This window comes from Carettochelys insculpta, chromosome 6, assembly GCF_033958435.1.
Source record: "Carettochelys insculpta isolate YL-2023 chromosome 6, ASM3395843v1, whole genome shotgun sequence".
NCBI lineage: Eukaryota > Metazoa > Chordata > Testudines > Carettochelyidae > Carettochelys > Carettochelys insculpta.
In genome coordinates this window covers 50,335,372-50,363,239 of record NC_134142.1, presented here as the reverse complement: position 1 = coordinate 50,363,239, position 27,868 = coordinate 50,335,372, and the positions used below count along the sequence as shown (strand labels likewise).

Sequence of the window (27,868 nt, the reverse complement as noted above, 5' to 3'; positions counted from 1 at the left end):
ATTTTTAGATTAAAAATATGTGTAATTGTGGTATGTCTGGGACTTCATTGCAATAGAAAAGGCAGTATAGACAAGGCCTACTTACAGATAATAGCGTTTATCAAGTACCATATGTATCCCTTAGTCCTTGTTATAGTAATTAACATAGCTTTACTCAAAAAATAATAGAAAATTGCTTAACTTAGAAGTAGTTTCTCCTGTTGAAAGCCGGACCATCTTCATGCAAGAAAATGGTAGAAGACAAAACTGCAGATATGGCAGGTATGTTTATCATGGCAAAATCAGGGGAAAATTCCAGTAGCAGTGACAGGGAAGTAGCAAAAATCGTAAGAACCTCACGGGTATGTTCCATGGTATCAGCTGTAAATGAAAATAGTTTTAAATGTTTTTAGCCATTTCATATGAACATAAGAATTGTCATAGTGAATCAGACCAGTTGTCCATGTGGCTTCCCGACCTGTCTCCTACAGTGGCATGAACCAGATGTTCCTGAAGAAGCTGCTACAAACTCTGCAGAAGTTTATGGCCTAAATCTACCCACAGAGAAAGTGTGGGTTCCTAACGCATGGTAGAGATCAGTTTGTGACCTGAAGTGAATGGATTCCAAAACTATACCGTTTCTTATTATAACTTCATATATTCTTGTTATCCATATAAATATCCCCCCTCCTTTTTTGAATCTCAGACTCAGTATTTTGTAGCAAAGGGTTCTGCTGGCTAACAGTGCCTTGTGTAAAAAAAAAAAAAAAAAATCAATTTTTAACTTGTCAATGTTCAGTTTCATTGAATGTCCACTTTTTTTCATATGTTAAGAGGGGAAGATAATACTATTTTACTACCTCTAGACTGTTCATAGTTTGTATAATTTTAGGATGCCCCTTCTGTAAGGTAAGCAGACCCGCTCTTTTCAGTCTCTCATCATTTGGGTGCTTTTCCATGCTTCTGATTTTTCCTCATAAGATCTGTGACCTCATTGATGCCTATTTGCATCTTACATTTTTCTTACAATTATCCTCTGGTTTTATAGAGTGCCCTTGTTCCATCTTTTGCTTTATCACATAATCCTGTATTGCCTTGTGTTTAAGTAGTCACAGTTACAAGTCTATGATGTGGTCCTTTGTGTCTGTCATTTCAATTCATTTGTCCATATATTAAGATTCTGAAAATGTTTACAGCAGTTATCCTGGTCATTCGTCTACCTGCCCGATCAAAATTTCAGCATGATGCCAGTGGAATTCATGATCCCCTTAACATATTTATCTCTTTTGTGTTATGATTTTTGTATTTTTCTTGGGTATTGTAAGTGAAATTGTTTAAAATGTAACTTAATGAACACTAGAACAAAAATCACAATACAGCTCTTACTGCTTTGTAAGTCTAAAATTGAAATACATTATAACTATAGCATTTAATGGTGGATATGGGTTCAGGCATATTTTAATGCAAATTTCTCAGATGGACTTAGCACAGAGCCCATAGGGGAGTTTCTTACTTATAGCAGCCCTGTAATGGCTGCATTAATATTGCCCTAAAATAGTATACGTGGAGGTGATTCTCAGCCTACCCTACCACAGAGAAGTGAATGCTCTCTGACTAAAGCAGTGCCATCTGAGAAGAGGAAATTTCTTCAAATGAAATAATTATACAACATATCAAAGGGGAGAGATGGTTCTTCCTGAAAAAAGTGGTTTTCTTAGGGAGAAGGAAGGCAACTATCTCCTGTGTTATGTGGTGCCCATGCATATTTTAATAGTTTTATTTAAGAACTGTGAGATTCTGTGATCCCTTTATCTAATGGTGAGAATTTCTCAGGTTGCTGCTTTCCACAACTTTTGAATTTTTCAGTTACCTTATTTTGTAGCATTAGTTATGTTCAAAGGGAAGTCCCTCTTCTGATACCAGTAAATTCTTAGAAATCCATGCACAAGATGCACATTTCATCTACTTCCTGAAACATCTGTACAAAGGAATACAAGAAAAAATCATTTAGTACCATTTTTCCCAGAGGAAACATTGGAAATAAAAATCAACACATGTATCCTGCCATTAGCTCAGTACCCTGTGTAGTACCTGTCACTTGTGGCTCTCCATGTCTCCAAAAAAAACCAAAAAACACAACCCATCTATTTCATTCCAATTGTTATATTAAACTCATCCCTATGGTACATGGCACAACAGTAGCACATAAAGCAAGATGCTTAACATCTGTTACATGTTAGCTTATCCTTGCTCTCATTCTTAACCAACGGGGAAAATTGCACTGCAGGGTTTTTTTGGTTGCTTGTTTTTAATAGATTATATGTCTGCTGTGCTGTGTGTTTGCACTAGTGAAGATTAGTGAAAGCAAGGTCAAAGTAGTATATCTGACATGTGTAATGGAAGGGGAGTCACTTTGGAGGTGGCTTTTATTTCCTGTGGGAGTTAGTTCCAGAATCTTGGGCCAGCCTTTGAAAAAGCTTCATTTCCTGCACAGATAAGCTTTGCTTTTGTGGTGGGCTGCTTCACAGTGCTTGTGAAGCAGTGTTGTTGGCCACATACTTCATCCCAGCCCTTTTGGCAGTTTCTTAGATAACCTGGGCCCAGGTCACTAAACACATTGGGGGAAAAAAGTACCAACATCTTGCATTCGACACACTGTTCTATTGGAAGACTGTGTAATAAGCAGATGGTAACTTGTGCTCTCACAATCCAGATAGCTAAGCATCTGTGCCTCTGTATTCTTCAATAATTGGAGTGTCTTGATGTCTTTGTACAGAGGTTGATGTGGTTGCATGTAAGTCAGGAAGTAACCAAGGCATCTATAAATGACCCAGCCCCCGGTGATATGCCCAAGAGGGACAGAGCCTCCTTACCATCTGAGCATTATTCATTGATACTGTTATGGGAGTATTTAACATCAGCAGAGAAACCAGGAGCACTGCTAAACTGTGGACTGAACCATTCAGCTGTGGTGTGTATCTTTAACCAAAGGACGGTGCACTCTGGCAGCAAACTCTGCAAAATGCTTTCCATTGTCAAGCCACAGAAACTGTTTTTGCTTGGTTCAGCTTCGAATAGCTGTTTTTGGGTATTTTTAAATTTGTTTAGTGTTTAGTTATTTATATGAATTCATTTTGGACTGTTTTCAATTTTAATATATGCCAGGTGGCTTTGATCTCAAAGATTATTCAACATTTAAACTACAGTTCAGGCGGACTGAGTTCCATTTCATATGTACTGGAGTTATGTTTTGCTCCATGTACGATTCACATTGTCATTTTTGTTCTAAATTATGTGGAACCAAATTAACCAAGGGTTCACAGCCAAATTTACCCTTCCTTATACCACCCTTTTTTGTAGGCCGAATTTGGTCCGAGTATCCTCGGCTACCCCTCTTCAGTTTTACCAAAATCCTTCCCACCATACAGTGACTTGTGCTGTATAAAGTGTTATGGTTGTAGTTTCACTTGTTATAGCCACTTCTCTGATACGTTTTCATGTCTGTGCAACCTTATAAATGTTGATTTCTCTTTGGTTGCTCCCCGGGATTAAAAGAAGTCAACCATATGTGATAACCTATTGTTGTCACTTGTTCTCTCCTTATCTTGTTTCCCTTCTTTGTAAAATTAAAAAAGTTTGAAAAGGGAGAATGTTTAACTGTTCAGACATGGGGCAGATTGTCAAATACTCAAAATTCATTTGCAATCTTCCAAGCAACTTTAGTCAACACTCAGCTTCACAGCTGCCCCTTGAAGCTTTGCTGTATGTAATTGGTCATTTACTACTTAAGCAAGTCATATTTTATTATTATTAAATAAAGCTTTAATATATTTCTAATTAAATGTATATTCTTCCCACTCACCCCCACACACACAATACAAAGAGCTTGATTTTTTTTTAGGTTTGATACATTCTACACCTTTTTTTTTTTTTGTGTCTGCATCAAAACCAAGTACAGAAGAGTCTCAGAATTATGAACACCTCGGGAATACAGATTGTTCATAACTCTGAAATATTCATAATACCCTCCCTCCACCCACCCTTTTTGATTTGTCTCCCTCCCTCCCCAGACTTTTACAAGACTAGAAATCGCACCGAGCTCAAAGGAATCATTGTATGGTGGGGAACGGCGTGCCTGCCAGCTGCTGCAAGTCAGTGTACAGGGGCAGGAAGCATGGTTTTAAAAAAAAAAAAAGGAAAAAAAAATGCGAATTCTCATGCTTCTGTAATTTGCCAAAGACATCACCTTTCTAAAACTAACAGATGTGGAGAAAGAACAGCTACTCCTGCTGTGTGACCAAAAGCTTGGAAAATTTGCTAAAATGCTGTGTGGCGCCATGATACCAGATCATTATCTGGTTGCCTGGCGTGGCAAGGTGTGCTTCTGTGGAAGCTGCAAAAAGTCAGGCCTGTCCAAGGATCTCATGGGGGAAAAAAATACAAGAATGCCTGGATGCGGGCTTCAAGGAGATCTCCAAAAAGGAGAAGCACTCCATCCCAAGAAATATTAACATGCTGTTCTGAGGGGCACAGAAGCACAGCTAGCAAATCCGTACCTATGCAAAACCCTATAGCTATACCCACCCCCAACATGCTTCTAGCATGCGGAATGAAGACTCACCCAAACTGCTTGCTCCAGAGGGCTTGGGGACTTGTGTAGAGGGGACTGCCATGGAGAGGAACACTGTGGAGGGGAATGCTGTGGAGTGGGCCAGTTCCAGGTCGATGGACACCCTTTTTATTTGCAGGCCTGGGCTGCTAAATTCAAATTCAAATTCAATCCAAACTTTGCAGGCTTATTTTGACGACCTTCCTGCACACTTGACAGCAGTGCACAACAAAGCGGCCATACTTGGAGGGTCACCGCGTAGCTTTGTGGGATACATACGGGACACTTCCGGAAGCTAACAAATTCGAATTAAGGACCTGGTACTTCCACACTAGCCTTGATTTGAGATTTTAAATTTGAAATAAATGCCATACCCTTCCTGTAATATGCATATTCTCTAATTAGCATTATGGCTCAATAAATAGAGTTAACAATATTACGTGCGAAGACCGTCACATATTAATATCGAGCTAAAGCCTTGAAATTCAAATTTATCTCATAGTGTAGGTACAGCCTGATGGTGTTCCAAAGGACTAATCCTTTGTAGCTGTAGTGCTCATAACAATTAGGTGCTACTGCATTTCATTGAGGCATCTCTTTATGAAAATGTCTATAGCATTTTATTGGTATCTTCTACTGTCACGTAATATTACGTATTACTGTTCAGTGGCCCATCTCCTGAAGAGATCAGTAGCAGAAAAGGAATGCAAGCGATCATGTGGGAAAACCACTTAGGGGGACTGTCTTCTCTGTTATTCAACCGGCAAATGAGGTTAAGAAAACACAAGCCCCTTGGCACAGTCAGTTTTCATGCAGTCATCTTATCCCTTAAAATCTCTAAGCCATTTGTGTGAAAGACAGATTTGGGCTATGTGTGGATTAGACCCTGAGACTTTAAATCAAATTCTGCTAATTACACTGATCCTGAATGGCAGCTGAAGCTCAATAGATATTACCTCCTTGCTCAGCTTTCACTTTAGCACTTCCCACATGGTTCGCTGTAGGTTTCTTACACCATAAAGAAGAGCCAAAGGAAGCGCTGTGACAAACTTATTTAAAAGAGAGGAAAAAAATTAAAAAACAAAAATAGTTGCATCTGCTACCATTTTCTGAATTGGAACTTTTCAGAAGGTGAAGGAGTGGTGCTGATGGACAGCTCCAGCTTACTGCACAATAACACATCTGGGTTTGCTGTCTCTGAGGACTGGGAAACCGTCATTGGGGTCTACTTGCTTAGTCTGGGTAAGAAAAAAGCAGATTCAGGTTGTGTTTCAATTTTTTTTTTGTTCTCAGCTCTGAAGAGAGATGTACAGATTTGTTCATTGTGAGTCTGGGGAAAAAATGAGACCACTTGTGCCTTCTCCAGAGTAATGTTGAGTCTCATGTATATTTAGAAATTGCAGTTATTTAAAAACAAAGGAAGTGGACTTCACTTACCATAATTCTTGTATAGTTGTTATCCAGAAACTAATTCACAACTTGAAGTAGATAATTTATTTACTTGTTTCTGCTGTTATACTTTGTTCAAGATACTTCAGGTTGTTTAATCTATTGCTATAAAAATCCAGCTAAAAATAAATATGAGAGAATCTTGCTTTAAAAAGTGAATTCACTAATGTAAAATGGAAACTGGAAGTAGGTGGTGGGAAATGAAAAATGAAGACGAACTCTTCCCATACGTGTCCTTCATTGAATAGTGCTACTGCATCCTAAGGAATTCACAATGATAAAATCAAATTTTCTTCCTTTCCCTTAGGAAAAAAAGTTATCAAAAACTCCTGGGTTTCTGGGTTTCTTTCACATTATTTGTATCTGTAACAATCTGGTGGGTTATCAAAAACATCTGCTCTTTTCTGGTCCAAAATACATACCACAAACGTACAACACTGTTAATAGAAAAGATCTTTATTGTTGAAGATGTGAATCCAACATTTCTCATACCAAAAGGTCAGCTGAACTGAACTGGTTTTTTTTACATTCTTCTTGTTATATATAATAACTAAATGCATGAATGTCTTCATAAAACAGCAAAAACAAACCTGCTCTAATTCATGGAGCAAGTGAAAATCACAGCAGATTTAACAGTATTTTGAGACTGTACAAGACAATACCCTGTCTCCTTCACATGTAGACTGAAAGAAGAAATCTATTCATGGTCTTTAGAAACAGTTATCAAATTAGTTTACTTTTATTATTTAACTTCATATGATCTATAATGGTGAATTCAAGTTGTGGCATTATTTTCTAACTCACAGGATAAATATTTTCATGTGTGGAGTATGTGTGAAGCCATTGTTTCCATCATGGCTGCCTCAAGCCAGATATGACTGAGCTGAACTGTAGAAGGCATTCTCAAGGGCATTTTGAATCTTAATTAATTTTGACCTGCCCTGTTTTATCCCAACCTCAGGATGTGTATATAATACTTGTGTCCCTAGGGTTTCTTCTGCTTAGCCTAGCCAAGGTTACTTTTTAACTATAGTCTGCTTTCATGGCCCAGGTTTGTTGGGGCTATTAATATGGCTCCACTTCCTTCTTTAAACAGTCATGTGGAGGAAATGATCTCTAAATAAGTTCATTAATTTTTGAATCCCAAACTGGAACAGTTTTCACAGCCATTTGATCAGGTTTGGGAGAATCGCACTTTGACCATCACACTTTTAATTTTCAAGCAACAACAAATGGACAATTTCTAGTTTATAGAAGCCTGTATCCTCTTCAAAAATACATATGTATACTAATGATTTGAATTTAACTGCCAGCTAATAATGAGGCAACACTAAAATTTATATCTTTCTTAAAATATGATGTATGGACCACCATGAATCATATATGATTACCCATTACTTCTGTACTGCAAAGTGCTGATAATTTGACATCATCTTCCCCATTCTCAAAGAAACAAAAAGCTCCTAATGTTATATTTTGAGATTCCAATGGAAGTCTCTTTCAGGTGTTGTGTAATAGCAGTTCTGGGTGGGGGTGGGAGTATAAAAACTATTCTGTCATTTCAACAGCCCACTTCATTTTAGTTAAATTTCTACAGATTCTTCTCCCTTTGTATTCTGGGAGTGTGACTGTCCATTCTAGATGTTTCTGCCTGATTGAAAGGCTTCTTTTGCTATTTCTGGTTTCCTCATAAACTGTTGAAAGTGGAATTGATTCTTTCATTGAGGTTTTAGAGATGTGAGAAGCCCATTCAGGATTGTTTCACTGAATTATAAGAATCATAGGATTGAAAGAGACTTAGCTCATCAAGTCCAACCCCTTTCAGAAGGCATGACCAATCTTAACTAAATCACCCCAGCTAAAGCTTTGTCAAGCCAGAACTTAGGGACCTCTAGAGAAAGAGAAGTTACTCACCTGTAGTAACGATGGTTCTTCAAGATGTGTCCCCGTGGGTGCTCCACAATAGGTGTCGGGCTCGCCCGGCGCCGCAGATCGGAAATCTTCCAGCAGTTTCTCCTGGATCGTGCATGCGCCGGCGCGCACCCCCAGCCGCATGCGTGATCTGGTCCCTGCCAGTTGCTTGACCAACTGCCTCGGATGCTCCTGAAAAACACTAGACAGAGATCCAAAGCGGGGAGGATGGGCGGGTGGTGGAGCACCCACGGGGACACATCTCGAAGAACCATCATTACTACAGGTGAGTAACTTCTCTTTCTTCTTCGAGTGGTCCCTGTGGGTGCTCCACAATAGGTGACTACCCAGCAGTAACCCAAGTAAGGAGGTGGGTAATCGGTTTATGCGCAGCTTGCCCCCGAGAGGACTGCTGTCGACAGATGGGTATCCTCTTCGAATACCCGAGGCAGGGCATAATGCTCGGCGAAGGTGTCGTAGGATGACCAGGTCGCCACTCTACAGATATCTTTTAACGCGATGCCCTTGAAGAAGGCTGTTGACGCCGCCACTGCCCTGGTGGAGTGAGCCCTGGGCGGGGCCAGCAAAGGAGCATTTTGAAGCTTGTAACACATTTTATACAGGACACAATGTGCTTAGAGATTCTCTGTGAAGAGAGACGTTCTCCTTTTGACCTGGGAGCGAGAGAGACTAGGAGCCTGTCCATTTTCCGGAAGGACTTAGTTCTGTCTATGTAGAAGGCCAACGCCCTCCTCACATCCAGGAGATGCAGGCGTGCCTCCTTGCTGGAGCTGTGAGGCTTCGGGTAAAACGAGGGTAAAACTATTGGCTTGTTAAGATTGGACTCCAAAGAGACTTTTGGAATAAAGGCTGGGTGCAGCCTTAAGGTTACCGCCTCCTTTGAGAATACTGTGCAGTGCGGTGTTGCCATCACTGCCGCGAGCTCACTCACCCTGCGGGCTGACGTAGTTGCAAGGAGGAAAGTTAGCTGTTTTTGTTTTTTTTTTAATAACCAAAAACAACAAATGACACGTAGAAAAAAACCACTATTTAATCTGACTCTGGCCTTAGCCTGAGCAGATTCTGTCTGCAGCCAATGGCGGTTGAGAAGGAACTGGCGGAGACCGGATCGCGCACGCAGCCGGGGGCGCGCAGGGGGGCGGCGCGCGCCGGCGCATGCATGATCCAGGAGAAACTGCTGGAAAATTTCCGATCTGCGGCGCCGGGCGAGCCCGACACCTATTGTGGAGCACCCACGGGGACCACTTGAAGAAGAACATGATTTTTACCACCTCCCTACATAATCCATTCCAGAGCTTCACCACTCTCCTACTGAAAGTTTTTCCTAATATCGTGGAGTCTCCAGGCCATTCCATTAAGTACAGGATGCACCTCTCTGAATGTGTCATTGTTACAAAATAGGTGTTTTAGCAGCAGGGAATTCTCTGCCCCATAAATGCAGAAATCAGAAATACAGTTGTGGTTTACTGATTTGTTTCTGTTCCTTCATTCCAGGATGAGGTCTGTGATCATCTGTTGTTCTACTCATGCACCTGAATAATGGGCTGTTATCCTTTGAGTGCTTGCTTATGTCCATTCCACAATAGACATGAGTGTGCACCATGTGCCCTGATGCCAGAATTTTTTCCCTAGCTGTACCCATAGAGGAGTGCCTCTAGTGACCCCTGCAGCAATACCTGCATGGCTCAGCAAAAGGGGCACTGTGCAATCCCCACCATCCTCAGTTCCTTCTTACCACCAGTGATAGTACATTTGAGCAGCTTCACTTCAGCTATCTGCTGCTGCTGTCTCCTTTCCCGCTTGCCACCCCGCCCTTTTTTTTTCTTCCTACTTATTCCTATTAGAATCATCTTGTCTCTTTTGGGATATTTGCCTGGACTAGGGCATGCCCCTTTTTTTGGGTTTAAGTCTTGCAACAACTGAAAATGGCCCATACCTGTCAGTGACCTGCACAGGAGTTGCTTATACAGTCTGGGTGAAGCCCATGTCAGTGCCAAGTGCAAGATTTGCAAATCCTTTAAACCAAAGACCAAAAAGGAACAAGACAGTTGGATCTGACTTATGGAGTTGGCTCTGGCTTCAGTACGAGTGCATTGATCAGATTTGGCACAGAGCACTGAGGCTTCAGTGCATAGGTCCCCTGCAGTACCACCTGCCAGCCAGCATTGCTCCCTTTCTATGTCTCCAGTAAAGAAGAAAATAAACAAGCACTGTCATTGGGGAAGTGCTAGACAGCATGACTGCCAGAGCATTTCTGGCATTCCTCTCCAGGGAGAGGTTCGGCACTATGGAAAACCTCATTGATGGGGTCCCCAGGTTCTCCAAGATGACAATCAAGATGTACCTACACTTCCTAATGGCATGTACGTACATCATCCACCATATCAGACTTCATGTGCATCCTCTGCAAATGTGTCTGGCCTCCATTTTCTCTCAGTTCAGATATCTCAGTCCAGATAACAGACCTTGACTGTTCCAGTTTGGGAGTTGAAAAATTTAATAGACTTATTCAGAGGTCATTTTCCAGCATGACCGTTTAAGGAAGAAATTGAAGCCATTTTAACAGCCTCAACAGATGAAACAGATGAAAACAGATTATAGTTTAAAAGTAACCATAGCTAGGCTAAGCAGAAGAAAACCCAGGGACACAAGTATTATATACATCCTGAGTTTAGGATCAAAACAGGGCAGGCCAAATTTAATTAGGATTCAAAATGCCCTTGAGAAGGCCTTCTGAGTTCAGCTCAGTCATATTTGAGTGGATAAGTTTCTCACCAACGCTAAACCCATACTTACCTCACTTTGATTGTGGAGCACTCTGTTGAATGACCTTCAAGGGGTCCCATTCCAGGGTCTGTCTCACACCGCTGAGCTTGTGTCAGATGCATTGGACCTGGCTTGCATGGCCTTCCACGCTCACCTAACAGGCAAGATAGTCAGAGTCCTCAAAGACAACACAGCCTCAATTTTCTGCATGAAAAAGCAGAGGTGAGCCCATTCTTCAGCCCTCTGTCTGGAGCCCCTCAAACTATTGGACTTACATATGAAACATGACATTGACCTGGAAGTTTGTCACCTCCCAAATAAACAGAACTATCTTATGGATTGCTTGAACTGAGACTTCTCACCACAAATGAAAGCTGCATGTAGAAGTGGCCCTTGTGATCTTCCAGAAGTGGATTGCTCCCTAAGTGGATCTGTTCACAACTAAGCAGAACCACCATTGCCCTCAGTTCTGTTCTAGATGGGTCTGTGCACAGGGTTCTTACAGACACCTTCCTCTTGTCAAGGGTGGGAAATCTTTTGTATACAATTTCCACTCACCAAGGTCCTGCAAATGATCAAGGACAAGGCTACAGTCATTTAAATTGCACCTGTATTGACCCTGTTGAGTCTGGTGGTGCTTCCTCCATGGCCATTGCCAGAGCATCCAGACCTCTTGTCCCAAGACCATGTTTGTCTCCTGCACTCCATCTCTGCATCTCTCTACCTCAAGGCATGGTGGCTGAACTCTGAGGAACAGGCCTGTTCAGAGGGCATCTGCCATGTCCTCAAGAGCAGGAAACACTTGTCTCATCAGAGCTAACAGATACTCTGATCTAATTGATTCTGGATTGTGTGCACCATTTGAAAAAACACTAGTGCATTCCTCACTCAAGGAAGCCTTCCTTCCATCTCCACTTTTGGCATCTCAGGCAAGAAGGAATTTGTGTTGCGGGGACAGCACAGTAACCCTTATATCACACCATGGAGGTGCCACTCCAGGGGGTTTAGAGGCACTCCCGTATGGGTGTAGCTGGAGATGAGCATGCACACCAATTGCAAAATGAACATGAGCAACACATCTCAAAGAACACCAGTTACGGAACAGGTAAATGTCTCTTTTGTGAGAAGTCCAATTTAATATAAAGTGTTCAGATTTGTTCCAGTTTCATTCAGAAATACTCTTACGAAAAATGTGTTATTTATACTGGTCATGTGTATTACTGGTGAGATGTGCACTATTATTTAACCTGAGAAGAAAGAGGACTTAGAGAGATTAGTCTCACCACATTCAATCTACTTGAGTCTCTTGATTTTTTTAAATCACAAATTGTGGATTAATTAGACTATTTGCAATGAATTCTGAGAATTCTTCCTATTGTTGCTCAGTATATTTGTCTAACCTGTTTTGTCACAGCTAGTATCCTGTTGCTCTAAACTGATGGAGCTCCAAGTCAGTGTCCATCAATGCTACAACTTAATGAAAAGGATGAATCACTGACATATCCCTGCTTTCCTAGCAAAAGAGGAAGTAGAAGAAATACCAATTAACATTTGTTTCAGATTGTTCTCCATTTGTCCTACAGAACTTACTTTTAATTGCACAGGTTGGCTTTCTTGGCTTGGCAATGGAGTTGTGATCTTCATCTTGTACAACCAACGACATTCCCTGGATCCTCAGGACTATCTCACCGTTAATCTTGCTGTCTCAGATGCAGGCATTTCCCTATTTGGCTATTCCAGGGGTATTCTAGAGCTGTTTAATGTTCTTAGAGATGATGGCTTTCTAATCACTTCAGTATGGACATGCAAGGTAACTGCATTTTTTACAGTTCCAGAGTCCTCATGTTTTTCTGAGCACTTAGAACCTAGTGACAGGAGAATGTAAGGATTCCTATAAAATTGATATTTTATTGAATAATTGGGTTTGTCTCAGGTTTGCTGATAGATTTTTCACCTGCAGAAAAATTAGTCCTCTTCAATTGCTGTCCTTATGATGTTTCTGTATATGCAAGATCAGATACAGCCTAGAATTGAATTGTGAATATTTAAAACAATTATTTCAAAATACTTAATAGAAATGTACTCAATTTTAATACTCAGTCATGGCTTTTTTTCTGTTTTCTACCTTTTGAGATAAACCCTCTATGCTAAGGATTTGGATTTTTTTTTTCTCGTCTCGACCTCTTTGTCAGGTGGATGGATTTATAATACTCTTTTGTGGGCTAATCAGTATTCATACTCTGACAGCCATCAGTGTCATCAGATACATTAAAGGTTGCCAGCCTCACCAAGGTAGGTCAGCTTTCTCTGTCAAGTATATCCCTCACATGTATGGTTTTTATTAAATGTGTTGACAATATTCTACCCTGGAAATCTTTTAAAATCCAACCTAAGAATTAGATTAAAAATATCTGAACAGCCATCTTTTAATCTTAATTAAACTCATGTTTCCAGTATAATTAGGGATGCACTCATGAACATAAGCTTTGTTCTTTTGTGAAAATCTAAATATTGTCCTACTCCTGAAAAAAACTTTTATGGGATATATGGTTGCAACTTCTATAGTAATAATGTGCTATTATTTAAAAAAACCAAACACTTTGTAAAGAATGCTTGTCCCTCTGTTTTGTATCAGGAATCAAAAATTTTCTAGGGAGATACTGCTGGAGCCTGAGAGAGACTCTTCAGGTTTGGCCAAATTATAACCTGTTAGGTCATCATTTACCTAAGCTTCATACAATTTATTAGAGGCTTGCTGCTTAAATCTCTGAACATTACATTTACCACACTTCCCCCCAGTGGCACTAAGCACTCTCCCCACTGTCTTCCTGGATCATTCTGAAGCAGCTCTTCTAATCTAATATTCCTCCATGTCTTGCAACCCTGAGATATGGGAATCACCAAACCATGAATTCCTGACTCCTTTATTCCTTGTGGAATGAGGTTTACCTATTTTGAAATAAGTGAACTGCTATTTCAAAATTATTTTGAAATAGCAGTTGTGTTGTGTAGGTGCTAGCAAAATATTTAAAAATGACTGTTATTCCAAAAAGCTTTGCTATATAACTATACCCCTAGTCTTTGCTCCTGTAATGCATAGGCTAATTTGGAGAGTGATTTTTTTGAGAATACCCAGACCAGTGAAACAACTTGCTACTCGCTAGCACAGGGATGGGCAATAAGCAGCTCATGGGTCAGATGTGGTTCGCTAAGGTTATCTCTGGTGGGCCGCTGGACACTTTATTTACCTATGCGTCTGCAGGTATCGCTGCTTGCAGCTCCCACTGGTAGCTGTTCACCATTCTCAAACACGAGCTGCGAAGCAGACGGACCAGTGGAAGCGCAAGTAAAGAATGTGTCTGGCATCTTTCGAACGAGTATGCATATGTAATAGTGTTGGTAATCCTGTGTCACTTCACCTTATTTGTTTGGATTGCTTCACTTAAAGACAAACTATAGTAATGACAAAATATTTAGTTTTAAAAGACCTTTCCAGAGTTTGGGTGTTTTGGCCATTGCCACATATGGGCTTCCACCTAAGATGTAACTCATATAAAATACTGGGACCAGTCTTGGGAGAAGAACCTAGTAAACTTCAGTGTCTTAATTGGGCATTTTAAATAATTCAGATAAGCAATACATAAGCAGTATGTCAGTCAACACTCTAAAATTGGCTACTCATAGAAATGTCAGGTATCTTGTATCCAAAGCTGTTGTGCATGCCAGTATTACCTTTAACCACCACTCCTCTAAACTACACAGCATTAGTGAGCATTTAAGTAAAACAAATGTAGGATTATTCTTAAAAGAATAAAGATTTTAACTAGAAATTAAAGAGATGGAAACAAGTGATAACATAAAACAAAATCATATAACGTGGACTTGGATCTCCATTTATCAATAGTTACCTTGCCTATGTAATAAAATAGGTTTTCCTGAATAGTAACAGAGAGAAAGTCGTGCTAGTCTATATACTATCAAAACAAAAAAGCAGTAAAGTAGCACTTTAAAGACTAACAAAATAATTTCTTAGGTGAGCTTTCGTGGGACAGACCCACTTCTTCAGATCATAGCCAAGAAGTGGGTCTGTCCCACAAAAGCTCATCACCTAATAAATTATTTTGTTAGTCTTTAAAGTGCTACTTTACTGCTTTTTTGTTTTGATAGGTTTTCCTGAAAAAATTCAGTTGTTTGCAGAGCTGGCTGGTTTAACAAGGGCCAGAACCCAAACATCACAAAAGTACCGCAAGGTTCATAAAACCTCCAAAAAGGATTTCCTTAGTGAATGGATCCAGAATGCTTCTCCCTTTTCAGTGGTATACTGAAAACAGACTTCTGTTTCTATTCACAGACCATGCAAAACTCTGCTGTAAAATTTCTTGTTCGCTGCCAAAAGATTTAAATTGTTTAAGGGTTCTCCACTGAAGTTTTGAGGAGAGCAAGGCTTGTTAGTTAAGTCTGCAAACAGTCTTTCTTGTTAATCTCTTTTGGAGAATAATTTTATCATCTTTTACTTGCAGCTCACAAAATTGATAAGAAAAATATTACCTTTTCCTTGTTTCTGATATGGGCAACTGCTCTTTTCTGGGCCAGCACACCCCTTCTAGGGTGGGGCAGCTATACAGGTGAGTGTTCATTTCTACTGAATTCCCAAATGGAGAAAAATCTTATTCAGTATGTGTGTCCATTTAAAAAAAAAAAAGTAATTATTGTGCAGTTCTGCAGAATATTAGTGGTCAGTGTGTGAATGAGTAGCCTAGATAATACTGAAACCAATTGTTACTTTATTTCCTGCAGGGCCTATTCCTTTGATAGCTGAGTAATGTGATTGATTAATGGAAAAAACAAAGAATTAATATTCTTTTCTGTAGGAAATACTCCAAACATAAAAACAGATGTCTGAATCTCGTTTGTAAGAGGACTCCTCTGGAACACTCTAGTCATTTAAATTTAATTTATGCCCACTTTAAGGAGTTACACTGCCAGAGTGAAATAAATACAGTCTTTGTGTAAATTAGAATATTGTTTTGTATGCTATTTATCAATAGTAGAAAGTAACATATGCTGTACATCTTAAGTGGGAAATCAATTTTGTTTTTTATAGCTGCCAGGTATAGAAGTGATGAAAAACTCAGCTTTTTCTTGTGTAAGCCTCTCTAGTTCATAAAGATTACATTATTTCATACTTAATAAAATAATTCTTAATGTAATATTTAATTATTTCAGATAAAATGATTCTGTTCGTATTTATTATGTTCAATTTTTCCAGATCACAAATATGGAACATGTGAAATAGACTGGGTAAAGGCAACATTTTCTGTTGTCTATAAGTCCTATGTGATTGCAGTTTTTATATTTGGCTTCTTTATTCCTGTCTCCATCATTGTCTTCTGTTACATATCCATAATAAAGGCTGTTAAATCAAGTCACAAGGCCTCAAGAGGTAAAAAAATTAGTCAAAGACAGCGGCACATGGAACGAAATATTACACAGGTAATAGATAATTCTTTCCCTACAAAATAGCATACTACATATACATTTTATGTAGTTTAATTCTTAGAACAAATGCTAAATTAGCCAGAAAAGAGAACCAAACTCCCGGTGGTTGTTCTGCAACACAGGCACATCCCTGGTATTGCAAATTTTTGTCATATTTCCTGCTGGCATACACCCATTCTTGTAAAGATGAGAGGATGGTTTGGTTTCATTGCTCATTCATTCTTCAGTCATGCACCTGAGACTAACATCAGACTATTAATTAGTAAAGTTGCAATGTGCACTCCTGTCTGCAATATCAATTGAAACCTCCACCCCACATCATGTACATGATTGAGCAACCCTGGTCCCTACTGGCTCAGATCAGTTTTGAACTGGTGACCAGGAGTGGGGGGAGAGCTCATTATTAAACCCCCTAATCTAGCCAACCCCTTACATAAAGTAGTGTTTGTAAATAGCACAAATTGCATAGTGACTTCCTTATACATGTGATTTAAAAACACACACACACACACACACACACACACACACACACGCTTTGGATGAATATGAAATGGAAACGGGAGACTGACACGCTGAAAATCTCTCAATAAATATAGAATGGGTAAAAATATGGAGGATGTCACAGTAGGGGTCTACTACATGCCACCTCACCAGGAAAAGGAGATGGATGAGGGTTTTTTAAGGGAAAAAAATCATCCCAAGCACAGGACTTGCTGATGTTGGGGGATTTCCACTTTGCCGATATCTGATGGGGAAATAATACAGCAGGGAACAGATTGTCCAACAAGTTCTTGAAATGGAGAAATCTTTTATTTTTATTTTACATGATAGAGAAAGCTAGGGTAGGGGCTGTTCTAGATCTGTTTTTACAAAGAGATAGGAGCTGGTTGAGAATTTGAAAATGGAAGGCAGCTTAAATGAAAGTTATGAAATGGTAGAGTTCATGGTTATAAGGAATTGCGTGAGGGGAAAACAGAAAAAAAGATAATGGATTTCAAGAAGGCAGACTTGAGCAAATTCAGTGTGTTGGTTGGTGAGATCCCATCTGAAGTGGTTCTAAAGGGGAGAAAGTTCAAGAGAGCTGGCAGTTTTTCAAATACGTTGTTAAGGACACAAGAGCAAACTATCCCACTGTGTAGGAGAGATAGGAAGTATGGCAAGAAACAGGATATCCTCAATGATTTAAAAATAAAAAAAGAATCCTACAAAAAGTGGAAACTAGGTCAAATTACAATGCATAAATATAAACATTATAATACAAATGCATCGGGTGAAAATTGGAAAGGACAACACACAAAACAAGAGTAAACTAGTTAGAGACATAAAGGATAGTGGGAAGATATTCTACAAATACGCAAGAGAAGGACAGGTGTACCTGCCTATTATATGAAGGCTATAAAAATATAACAGAAAATGTGGATATGGCCAAAATACTAATGACTTTTTTGTATCAGTTTTCACCAAAAATATTAGTAGCAATTGGACATGTAACATGGTGTGTGCCAGTGAAAATGAGGTAAAATCAGAGACTAAAACAGGAAAACAAGAAGCTGAAATTATTTAAGCAAGATAGAAGTCTTCAAATCACCAGGGCCTAATGAAGTACATTCTGGAAAACTCAAGAAGCTGATTGAGGAGATAGCTGAAACATTATTAATTTATCTTCAAAAACTCATGGAAGATGGGAGAGATTCCAGAGGACTGGAAAAGAGCAAATATAGGGCCAATCCATAAAACAGGAAGTAAGAAAAAACCAGCGAATTACATATCAGTAAGCTTAATTTCAGTACCTGGAAAGATAATGGAGCAAATCAATTTTTAAATATGTAGAAGCTTGTAAGATAAGTAACAACCAGCAAGAATAAATTGGGTCAGACCAACCTAATAGCTTTCTTTTGATAACGATGATAAGGATCACAGATGAGGGAAACAATAGATGTGGTATATCTAGACTGTAGGAAGTCTTTTATACTGTCTCATATGATTGTCTCATTACCTAACTAGGGAAATACAGCCTAGAAGGAGCTACTATAAGGTGGCTGAATAATTGGTTGGGAAACTATTTTCAGAGAGCATTTATCAGTGTTTTACAAACAAATTGGAATGGTATAGCTAGTGGGATCCCTCAGAGATCACTTCTGTGTCCAGTTCTGTTCAATATCTTCATCAATTACTTAGCTAATTGCAGAAAGAGTACTCTTAGAAAGTTTGTCGATGATACGAACTAAATTGGGAAGGGACTGCAAGTGCATTAGAGGATAGGATTATAAATCAAAATGATCTGGACAAACAGGAGAAATGGTCTGAGATAAATGGGATGAAATGTTACTTACTCCTTGACTGATGTACCATATGAAAGTCAACCAGTTACATTTATAGGCAGCTGATTTAAAACAAACAAAAGAAATTATTTCCTCATGGTCAACCTATGGTACTCCTTGCCAGGGGATGGAGGAAAGGCCCAAACTACAACAGGGTTCTTAGTAAAAATGAAATAAGTTCAAGGAGAATAAGTCCATCAATGGCTACTAGGCAGGATGGGCAGGGATGGTGTCCCTACCTCAGGGATCAGCAACCAAAAGAAAAAGAAAAAACATTTTTTTTGAATTTAGTAAAAAAAAACTGCATAATTCGACACACCATGCATGCAGATATGACTGTCCTTAATAAATAACATCCAGCCACACTTTTTGTAACCTCTATTTTAACAGCCATGCACACGCATCCCACAATGCACTGCACACAGTAAAGGGAAAGTTATCCAGTGTTTCAAGATCACATATTGTTTGCTATTTAAATGTGAGTTGTTCATTGGTAGGCTTTTAGACATTCACCAAAATACTGAAAATAATCAGTAGAGGGTTTTTCCCACCTTGCAATTATAGCATCAGGAGCCACAAAGAAGTCCTTCAAGAGCAACATGCAGTTCCAGAGCCGCAGGTTGCAGACCCCTGTCCTAGCTTCTCTTTGCCAGAAGCAGAGTATGGGTGAAAGTGGATGCATCATTTGATGACTGCCTGTTCTGCTCATTCCTTCTCAGGACTTGGCATTGGCCACAGCTGGAAGACAGGATACTGAGCTAGATGGACCATTGGTTTGACCCAGTATGGCCATTCTTATGTTCTTACATAGAACTCAGATGTATCTGCTCCTGCTGTAACCTGCTAGACCCCACACCCCCACCAAGAGCTGAGACAGAACACAGGATTCCTGACAGCAGATCTCTCAATCTCTCTCTCTATGAAGAGTCAGTAATTAAGAATATACATTAAAATTTTAAGCCTAACCAGTGTACCTTAAGTGACTTTCCAAAGATATCAGAATGGCAGTATTAGATATGAACAGATACAGTTATTTAATTTTCTTTTTCATATAGGAAGTAGATACAGTGCTCCTGTCAACTAATTGCTAAGTCATCTACCCAAAAGCTGGAGTTTTCAAGTGTCTTAGTAACTCTTGGAAGAAGATGATGAGTGTGTGGCTTTCCCCATTTGCTGCTTGGTTTATGCTGACCAAGTTTAGTAACATTGCTGAAGCTGCAGTCTTCACCCATCTCACTCCCCCACTATCATAGCATGTACAGGTTGCTACCCCCGACTCAAAATCTCACCTGGCACCTCTATCTGGATGCGGTTATACAGCCCATGCTTCAGCAGTTTCACTGCTATTATTTGAGCTAGCTAGATCAATGTAACATGCTTGTAGCTATGCATGCTGCACTTACATCTCTGACATCAGCATAGACATACCCTGAAATGCAGAGAAAATTCCTTTAATGTCATGAGAATAAACTGGATGATTTAAAGTGTCTCTCTTTCTAGTCTCTGATAACACTAAGAAGAACAGCATTATGTATTTCTTTAAGCTATTCTACGATCTGTTCCTTTTTTAAGATCCTGTGGAGAGTGTTTCAATTGGAAATAGTAGTAGTAGTAAGCCTCTTCCATTCCTACATCTTGGAGCATAGGCCATGGGCGACCATTCACCAGTGTCACCTGTAGGTACAGCTACAAAAGCAGCCAAAGCAAGGACCAAACCTACACTGGTTGGAGGTTCCCAGATGATTTCTCACCGCCTCTATGACCTTGAGGGAGAACTGCAGAGGAACTAGCCAGAGGCGCCAATGGGATAGGCGCAAAAGCAGCCAAATTGAGGGCTTCTAGTCATTTAAGGAAGTTTTTGTAGTTTTTAACTAGACTTTTGCTGCTCTGTGCTGATTGGCTGTTACTCTAATCACCCCCCACAGTCTCTTTGCTGGCTTAACTTCACACCATAGCAACTCTGTCGCCTTTCCCACCTCCCTTCTCAAATGTCCCTATCCATTCACATTTCGTTCTACTGAGCTATCTCCTAACTAAACCCATTTGTTCTCATCGTCTTTCTTATTATTAATAATAATAATTAATAATACTCTATACTGGTGAAGATAAGGAGTAAGGGTAGGAAAAAAAAATCCAGGCCCTCTTTTATATTGGTGTGACTATTAAAATAAAGAGATCCTCCATCTGGGCCATGTCTTAGGTACTACAATGCGGATTACACTAAAAATCCATAAATGAACTATATGTCTTGTACAAAGAATCTTTTTTTACAAATGGACATTTTTAACCTTCACAACCTGACTGAAAACTGGTATATTTTCGGTATAAATTAGACATTTCAGTGTTTTTTTTTGTATTTGGTTAAAGAGCTGCTCTCATCACCACCATGTTGCATGTTCTTGTCTATCCTGAAACACTGCTCAAATAATAGCACCATTTGCTGTCTAAACCTCATTTATGGGAACAAAAAAAAGTCTCTGTAAAAGTTTGCTTTATTAGGATGGACCTTTTTGATTATAAAATACAGTATGTATAAAAGAGTAGCTGGTATATTTGAATACTCACATATATCTATTAATTCAATGTATTTTTAATAGGGTCAGTGGTGTTCTACCTAATTGATCCCTACATTGCAAATTATTGCGATGGAAGCTTTTTCTTATTGATTGAAGTTAAGACTTAATCTGGCCTTTTTTCCATAACCATTTTCCAGCCATCAGAATTAATTACCAAAAGTATAGTCCAATTGTGTTTGAAAGGGGCCCAGATACTCTTCCATAGCTTTTTAATTGATTCTACTCAGCTTAGAGAAAGAGGGGCGAGTCTTCTTTTAATTTTGGTAGATAAAGTCTACAGTTTGTTAAAATGCCTTTTGGGTGATTAGCAGTTAAAAAACACAGAAGAGCTTCCAAAAGCTGAAATAGTTCTAGAATCATGACATTCAAATGTGGTGTTTACAGTTTTGATGCTCTCGTGTTCTTTTTCCTTCTTAGGTATCGTTTGTAATTTGTTTTGCCTTTTTCCTGGCTTGGACTCCTTATGCAGTAATCTCTATGTGGTCAGCATGTGGATTTCAAGTGCCAGCACTCACCAATATCCTTGCCAGCCTTTTTGCCAAATCTGCTAGCTTTTACAATCCATTCATCTACATGGGCATGAGCTCTAAATTCCATCAGGACATCAGAAACCTTTTCCAGTGTCTCAACCGAAACAAGGATTCAGCCCTACAAATGCCAGTATTGATGCTCAGTCAAAGAAATGAGGCAGCCGTCCTCCTGCACCCTCAGAGAGATTTTGCATCCAAAGTTCCTGCAGCTGAAACACCAGGCTTAGAAATGGATTCAGTGCCCAGAGACAGTCCTTTGGCGCAGGAGAACCCTGCTCTTTGTTCTCCTGTTTCTAATCAATTTACCACTTTTGGAGTAAAAACAGTTCAAAGGAAACAAAGTGGATCTGGCTGACTTTGAGCGGGAGAAGGTGAAATAAGGACTTTTTTTTTCCCCCCCCTGAAGATTAGATTTCCACAGCATATGACCTTGGTCCTTTGTCCTCATCAGTCTGCTAATATTTCACATACGTTTAAAGTTGTTCTCATATACAATTTCCCTACGTCTATAAAAAGCATAGCAAAATTGAGGATTACTTAATTCAGACTAGTTTTCTCCTATTTTCCCTTTTATTAAAATTAAATAAGCACATTATTAAAATAAAGGCATTTGTTTATTTCTGACAAAATGTGAATATCAATGTGTGCCTCCTGCACATGGACCCCAATTCTATTTCTATTCTACAATATTTCCTTTTTTTCTATATGGCACAATTACATACTGGTTGACTACACACTGATTCAAAATCCAGTATCTTACTATATACAGTCTAAGGCCAGGTCTACACTTGAAAAATCTATTTAAACTCTATTTTAAAAAAATCTTTAAAAATCTATTTTAAATACGCAGATCCAGCTATGAGAATTGCACAGCTTGAATTGACTTATCTAAAATCAAGTTTTGCTGCTGCCCACATAGTGGGATGTTGATGGGGAAAATCTCTCCTGTCCACTTCCCTTATTCCTCACAACTGCCAGGAGTACCAGAGTTGACAGTGGCACTATGACAGTTTGATTTAGCATGTCCCCACTAGGCACACTAAATCAATCCCCGGAAGATCGACTGCCAGTGAGTCTATCTTCCCATAAATGTAGACATACCCCAAGATTAGTGCTAAAAGAGTCAAGCTAGGCCAGTGACAGGTCCAAGCTCCAGTATCAGCCATACTGCCACATGCTTTGTACCGCTTCACAGTACAGAGATTTTCAGTGGACTATAAGACGTATTTCACTAGCATCACAAGTCAGGAGCATTCCAGATTCCATCTTAGATATTTTGCTACCCATTATGCAAGAATTTTCCTAATGAGTGGGTCCAGTCCCTCCACCTCCCTGCATTCAGCCCCACAGATGTCCCCTCCATTACCTCTGCATACAGACCTGTGCTCTTCCTCCCGCTCCCACCTCTTTGTTCTCCCCATCCTAAGAGTCCTGAGCTCTTACCCAGAAAGGCAGACAGGCTGAAGAGCACCATCCCAACCCTGGGCCAAGTAGTTCTGTGGGCCCCAGACCCCCACCTCTTCCTGCATTTCCACTCTTCTAGGAAGTACCAAAAGCCACCCTCCTGGGAAGTGGTGTCCCCTGCTCTGCTTCTTCCCAGGAAGGGGGGAGACTGGTGTCTGTGGGTGTCAGAAGAATTGCAAGCCTAGGCAATGAAGCAGGAACAGAGTGGTAATGTCATTTGGCATCATGATGAAGGGACAGCTGGGCCAAATTTCCAGCTCCAGTTATGGCCCAAGGGGGAAAGTTGTGCCCTCTTTCTCCCCCTTGTTTCACCCTTATTTGCTATATAAATATGATTATTGTGTAGTCCTTGGTGTTTTGGAAACTATTGCCTAACAGCAGCAAAGCCTCAAGATCCATTTTTGGAGAGTCTAAATGTTATTGTCTAACTCATTAGCAGATCTTGGCTGCTCAAAACAGGTTGTTTATGAAGTGAGGGGAAAGTAGAGGAAAGCAACGCAATATTTAGTAAGACCTGGAGATGGACTCTGTGCTGCATCTCCTGAAGGACACAGGCTAGAAAATGAGGCCCAGTGGAAAGGAAATAAGTGAAGCGGCATAAGTGTTATTCACGTGTCACGTGACATGAGAACTCAAAGAAAATTAACAGGCAGTGGGTTTAAAATAAACAAAAGGGCGTATGTCTTCACAGGAGAGACAGTCAACCCATGCAACACTTTTCCCTGGGCTGTTGTGAAGGCCGAGACTATGACAGCATTCATAAAAGAGTTAGACAAGTTCATGGAGGCTTGGTCCATCAACTCTATGCCCTAGCTGCCCCGAAACCTCTGACTGCTAGGCACCTGGGACTGGACAATAGGGGAGGGATCACTTGATGGTTAATTTGGTCTGTTCCTTCCCTTTGAAGCATCTGACACAGGTCGATGTTAGAAGACAGGGTACAGAGCTTGATGGACCATTGGTTTGACCTAGTATGCCTGTTCCTGTGTGCCAGCTTTCTGCTGCTTGTGTCGTTTGGATTACAGACTGCTACAAGGGCTATAATGGCCCTGAGAATAAAGATGAAGTAGCTGTAAGTTACAGAAGCCTCATCTCTGCTCTCCATGGGCTGCAAAGCAGCCCAAAATGTCTGCAATGCCAAATGCTACAGCCACTTGTATGCCTGGGCCAGCCTTGATGCACCATGTATGCTGTGTTTGAGAGAGAAGCGAGCACAGAATGGTTTGTGCTGGCCCTATGCTGTTCCTAAACCTGGGGAATGCCATCTCAATCCCTTCCGTCACATTTATGGCCTGTTTATGCCATCAGAGCAGTTTATAGGCAGGAGAGTGAAGACCAGAATCACCCCTTGAGCTTTAGGTCCAATAGCTCCCATGCCTAGAAGCCCTAAGGCAGAGCAGACCAAAAGCCTTTGAGACTAAGGCTATGTCCACAGAGCGTTTGTGCTGTCAGTGTCACTGGTGCTAGGGAACTGGTACAAGAAGAGAGCCCGTTTCTGTTTTCGCTTACCTCCACAGGTGTCGGAGAAAGTTTGCATTTGCAGCACTTCCACCACTGATGACAGCAGTGCCCTGACAGCAGCCATCCCCGAGTGCAGCCCTCTTCATTTTGAGAATAGGTTTGGTAGGAAGGGGGATGATTGCAGGCCATTCACCCCAAATATTGATCACTAGCTAGTGTTGCTCAAGGCAGGGGTATTGGTTGCTCAGTGCAGCAGCCTTTGTCACCTGGCCAGATGATTAGCGAGCACTTATTAAAAAGCCAAGAAGAGGAGTTTCAAAGTTCCCAGGGCTTTGGGGAACTTACCTGGCAGCTGAGCTTCTGCCCACAGTGGTCACCCAGAGCTTGTCCAATATCCTCCAGAGGCTAAAACCTGTGTAAACCGGAAAAACATGTTGTCACTTGCACATCAAGAACTGTATGCCTCTGATGGAGCAGTAGTCTGTTAGTAGTGCAACTTCTTAGTTTTGCTGCAAAAAAAGTCGGGGGCAAGTGTAGATGTTCCCACTTTGTTGGTGCCAAAGAAGGACCTTTTTTTCATTTTAAATGTCAAGTGTAGACATGCCCTAAGGTGTCTTCCCAAGCACTGGTCCTGGACCAGTTGTGAGGGGAAAAAAATAATGTTCATAGTCATACTAACTTCAATCTGGTCTAGTGGCAAGTAAGAAGGTGTCTTGCAGTGATATCTGGAACACACCATTCACAGAAAAAAAAGTGAGATGTGATAACTTCATAAAAAAAGCCTGACCCAACTCTAGAACATAAATTGGCCAAAAAAAAAATTCTCTTGTGCTACAGAAATAGTCAGTGATTGCTGATAGAAAAGGCAAAGAGAGACTGTCACTTTAGGCCCTAACCCTGCAATGAGAACTGTGCAGTCGGAGACCTTGCTCCTGTGTGATGAATCAGTCAGAAAACAGGATCCTTATAATGAACATTAAAAATCATAGCGATAGCCACATATTGCTATGCATTCATGAGTCCTTTTGCACTTTACTGGGTTATGTAAACTTTTGCACTCCTCAAGTCATCTGCCCTTTTAACTTTCTCTTGGCTGCTATACTGCATATATTTTATTCGCAAACATATCAAAACCAAATAGGCCAAATGCAGCTGCATACTTAAAATCCTGGCTGGGGGCTCTGTCACACATGCTCTGGGATGGGCACAAACTGAGCTCACCTCTTCCAGAAGTCCAGCTCTCCATGACTTAAACACGTCTGTTGTCAGCAAGAGGGCTGTGCTGGCTTTCTGGGTTATGCTAGAGGGAAGAATATTCATCCAGTCCCTGGCTTCACCCAGAAACTGCCATTTGCTGGGAGCAATCTGCCCTTGTTAGTTGGCCTGATTAGCTGCTGCCTGTCTCCAGGCTTTGTAGCTACTCAAGGCCCAATGCTCATGGTTTCATCATCTGCTGCTCCAGCTCTCAAGAACTCAGTGCCCTTCTCAAAGGAACGTTTCATGAGAGAGGATGACCCAAAGCTCCATATCACAGAGTCTCTGTAGCTGGACTTGGTTTTTTTTTAAGAGGTGTAAATATTCCATGGGTGGTCCTATTTCTCCTTGGAGAGAGAGCCCTCTAAAAGTTCTCACTGTTTGCACACATGCTGTCTTGAGGAACTACTGAAGGTTAAATGTAAATGTCTACATGTTATTTTTTTTAATTGCTGGTTAAATGCAGGACCATTTACAGAATAATGACGTTGAAGCTGGTTGATGTGTAATCATTTTAAATTGTTCTCTATTTACCTTGGTTGGTAATTGGATATTTTGACATGTATTTAAAGCAAACTAGAAGTTTTGTGAGTTGGTTAACTGAAGAAAGCATTTTTGCATATTTCATTTTTTTAATCTTTTAGTTCTCAAATATGAGCTGAAGAAAATGGTTCCGTGAGTATCTGGCACTGTTGACTTTTCCATTTGCACAGTGCCCTCTCTTCAGGTTTGATTGGCAGGAGATAATGCTGTAACCTGGCTGTAAGCCCTTTTTTTTCAAACAGAGAAATGTACCATGTTAATTAACAGGAAGAGTCAACTGAGACTCCATCACCATTAGTCCCCTCCCACACCCCCCCACCTCGCCCCCTTCTCCAGAGGACACCCCCTTTCATGGTAAGCTCTTTATAAATGGCAGCGTTAATCCCGGTATCCATTTCTGGACAAGTAAGCTTTTAGCCCTATCATTGCAAAAAATATGGTTATTTACACTGCAAGTGTAAACCAATGGCTTGGATTGAAAGTCTGTCATTAAGCAGTCATTAAAAACGTCCATCTTTTGCTGACATCCTTGACCTGGCCTTTGGGGTCCGTAGCATACCCACCCACACATGCGCGTGTGCCCGATGGCCATAAACACTTTGGGGAAGTGGGGTAGAGCATGGAAGAGGATTCCACAGACTAAGTAATTGAACTACTTTCTCTGAAGTTGAGCAGCCAATTTTTGTGCCCCTCTGGAAGGGGGTGGGTGTGAGGAAGCGCCACATTAGTAAGAGAGGCAATAGCGCTTGGAATGCACCAATGCATGTGGATGATGAAGCTTGTGTGGGCAATGTAGGCTACAGGGGCCCCAAAGGGCACAGAGAGAAGCAATAGTAATGGATGGTGAGGAGGAAGGACACAAGAAAAGTGTACAGGGCAAGAGAATGGATAATAGAGAACAGATTGTAGAAAGAAAGAATTTTTTTTTGAGGGAGAAGAGGCACTATTAGACAAAGCCAGAAATGAAGGAGTGAAGTTTGAGAGACAGAGAGATGATTACCATTTTCAGATGATAGAAATAAACCATATGGATGAGGAAATACAGCCCAACGTGAATTAGGTTGAATTCTGTTGTAGTGAATTTTCCGCCTAGTATTTTTCCATTCAGATGATCCAGTTGTATAGCCACAGAAAAGTTGACCTTCTTGCCACAACCAGCAGGTAAATGACTGTTGTGTCACTAAAATAATATCCTTCATGAGGGAAACTTTCTCCTGTGAAAAGGAGAAAAAGGACCATGTTCTGAAGGCATTACACACAGGGCATTTAACAAGACTTTTTAAAAAGAAGGAAAAAAAAAACATACCCTCATCCCAGAACAATGCAGCTACTATAAACTTGTTTTTCAGCAGATGTTTTGAGATGACATTGAACAGCTTAGTAGCTGGGTGTTCTGTTTTAAAGATCATGCTGTGAGATGTTTCGGAACAGCTATTTTGGCTACACTGGTTAAATTATCATTTTTAAAATAGACTTAAGATCTCA

At 40.4% G+C, this 27,868-nt stretch overlaps 1 protein-coding gene and 1 long non-coding RNA gene across 3 annotated transcripts; one reads left to right on the top strand and one right to left on the bottom strand.

Annotated features, from left to right (window-relative positions):
• Nucleotides 1-109: 109 nt before the first annotated feature.
• Nucleotides 110-27,543, bottom strand: LOC142014400 (uncharacterized). 2 transcript variants are annotated; one of them, XR_012645931.1, is made up of 4 exons: nt 27,384-27,543; nt 24,932-24,998; nt 1,850-1,957; nt 110-360 (listed from the first exon to the last, which is right to left on the bottom strand). It is a non-coding gene; the product is annotated as an uncharacterized LOC142014400 (long non-coding RNA). The 2 variants fall into 2 exon arrangements; XR_012645930.1 differs by having other exon boundaries at nt 110-1,957.
• On the top strand, nt 5,737-22,155 carry LOC142015345 (opsin-5-like). The gene is made up of 6 exons (XM_074998821.1): nt 5,737-5,830; nt 12,340-12,545; nt 12,928-13,027; nt 15,256-15,360; nt 16,005-16,228; nt 21,549-22,155. The coding sequence occupies exons 1-6, from the start codon at nt 5,737-5,739 to the stop codon at nt 22,014-22,016; spliced, it is 1,197 nt and encodes a 398-aa protein (XP_074854922.1). The 3' UTR covers nt 22,017-22,155.
• Nucleotides 27,544-27,868: the final 325 nt, after the last annotated feature.

Excerpts from the sequence above, each read along its gene's own strand:
- LOC142015345 (XM_074998821.1), top strand. The coding sequence starts at position 5,737 with ATGGACAGCTCCAGCTTACTGCACAATAACACATCTGGGTTTGCTGTC. Across the intron at positions 12,546-12,927 it reads CTTCAGTATGGACATGCAAG|GTGGATGGATTTATAATACT; the intron begins GTAACTGCATTT and ends CCTCTTTGTCAG. Across the intron at positions 15,361-16,004 it reads AGGGTGGGGCAGCTATACAG|ATCACAAATATGGAACATGT; the intron begins GTGAGTGTTCAT and ends CAATTTTTCCAG.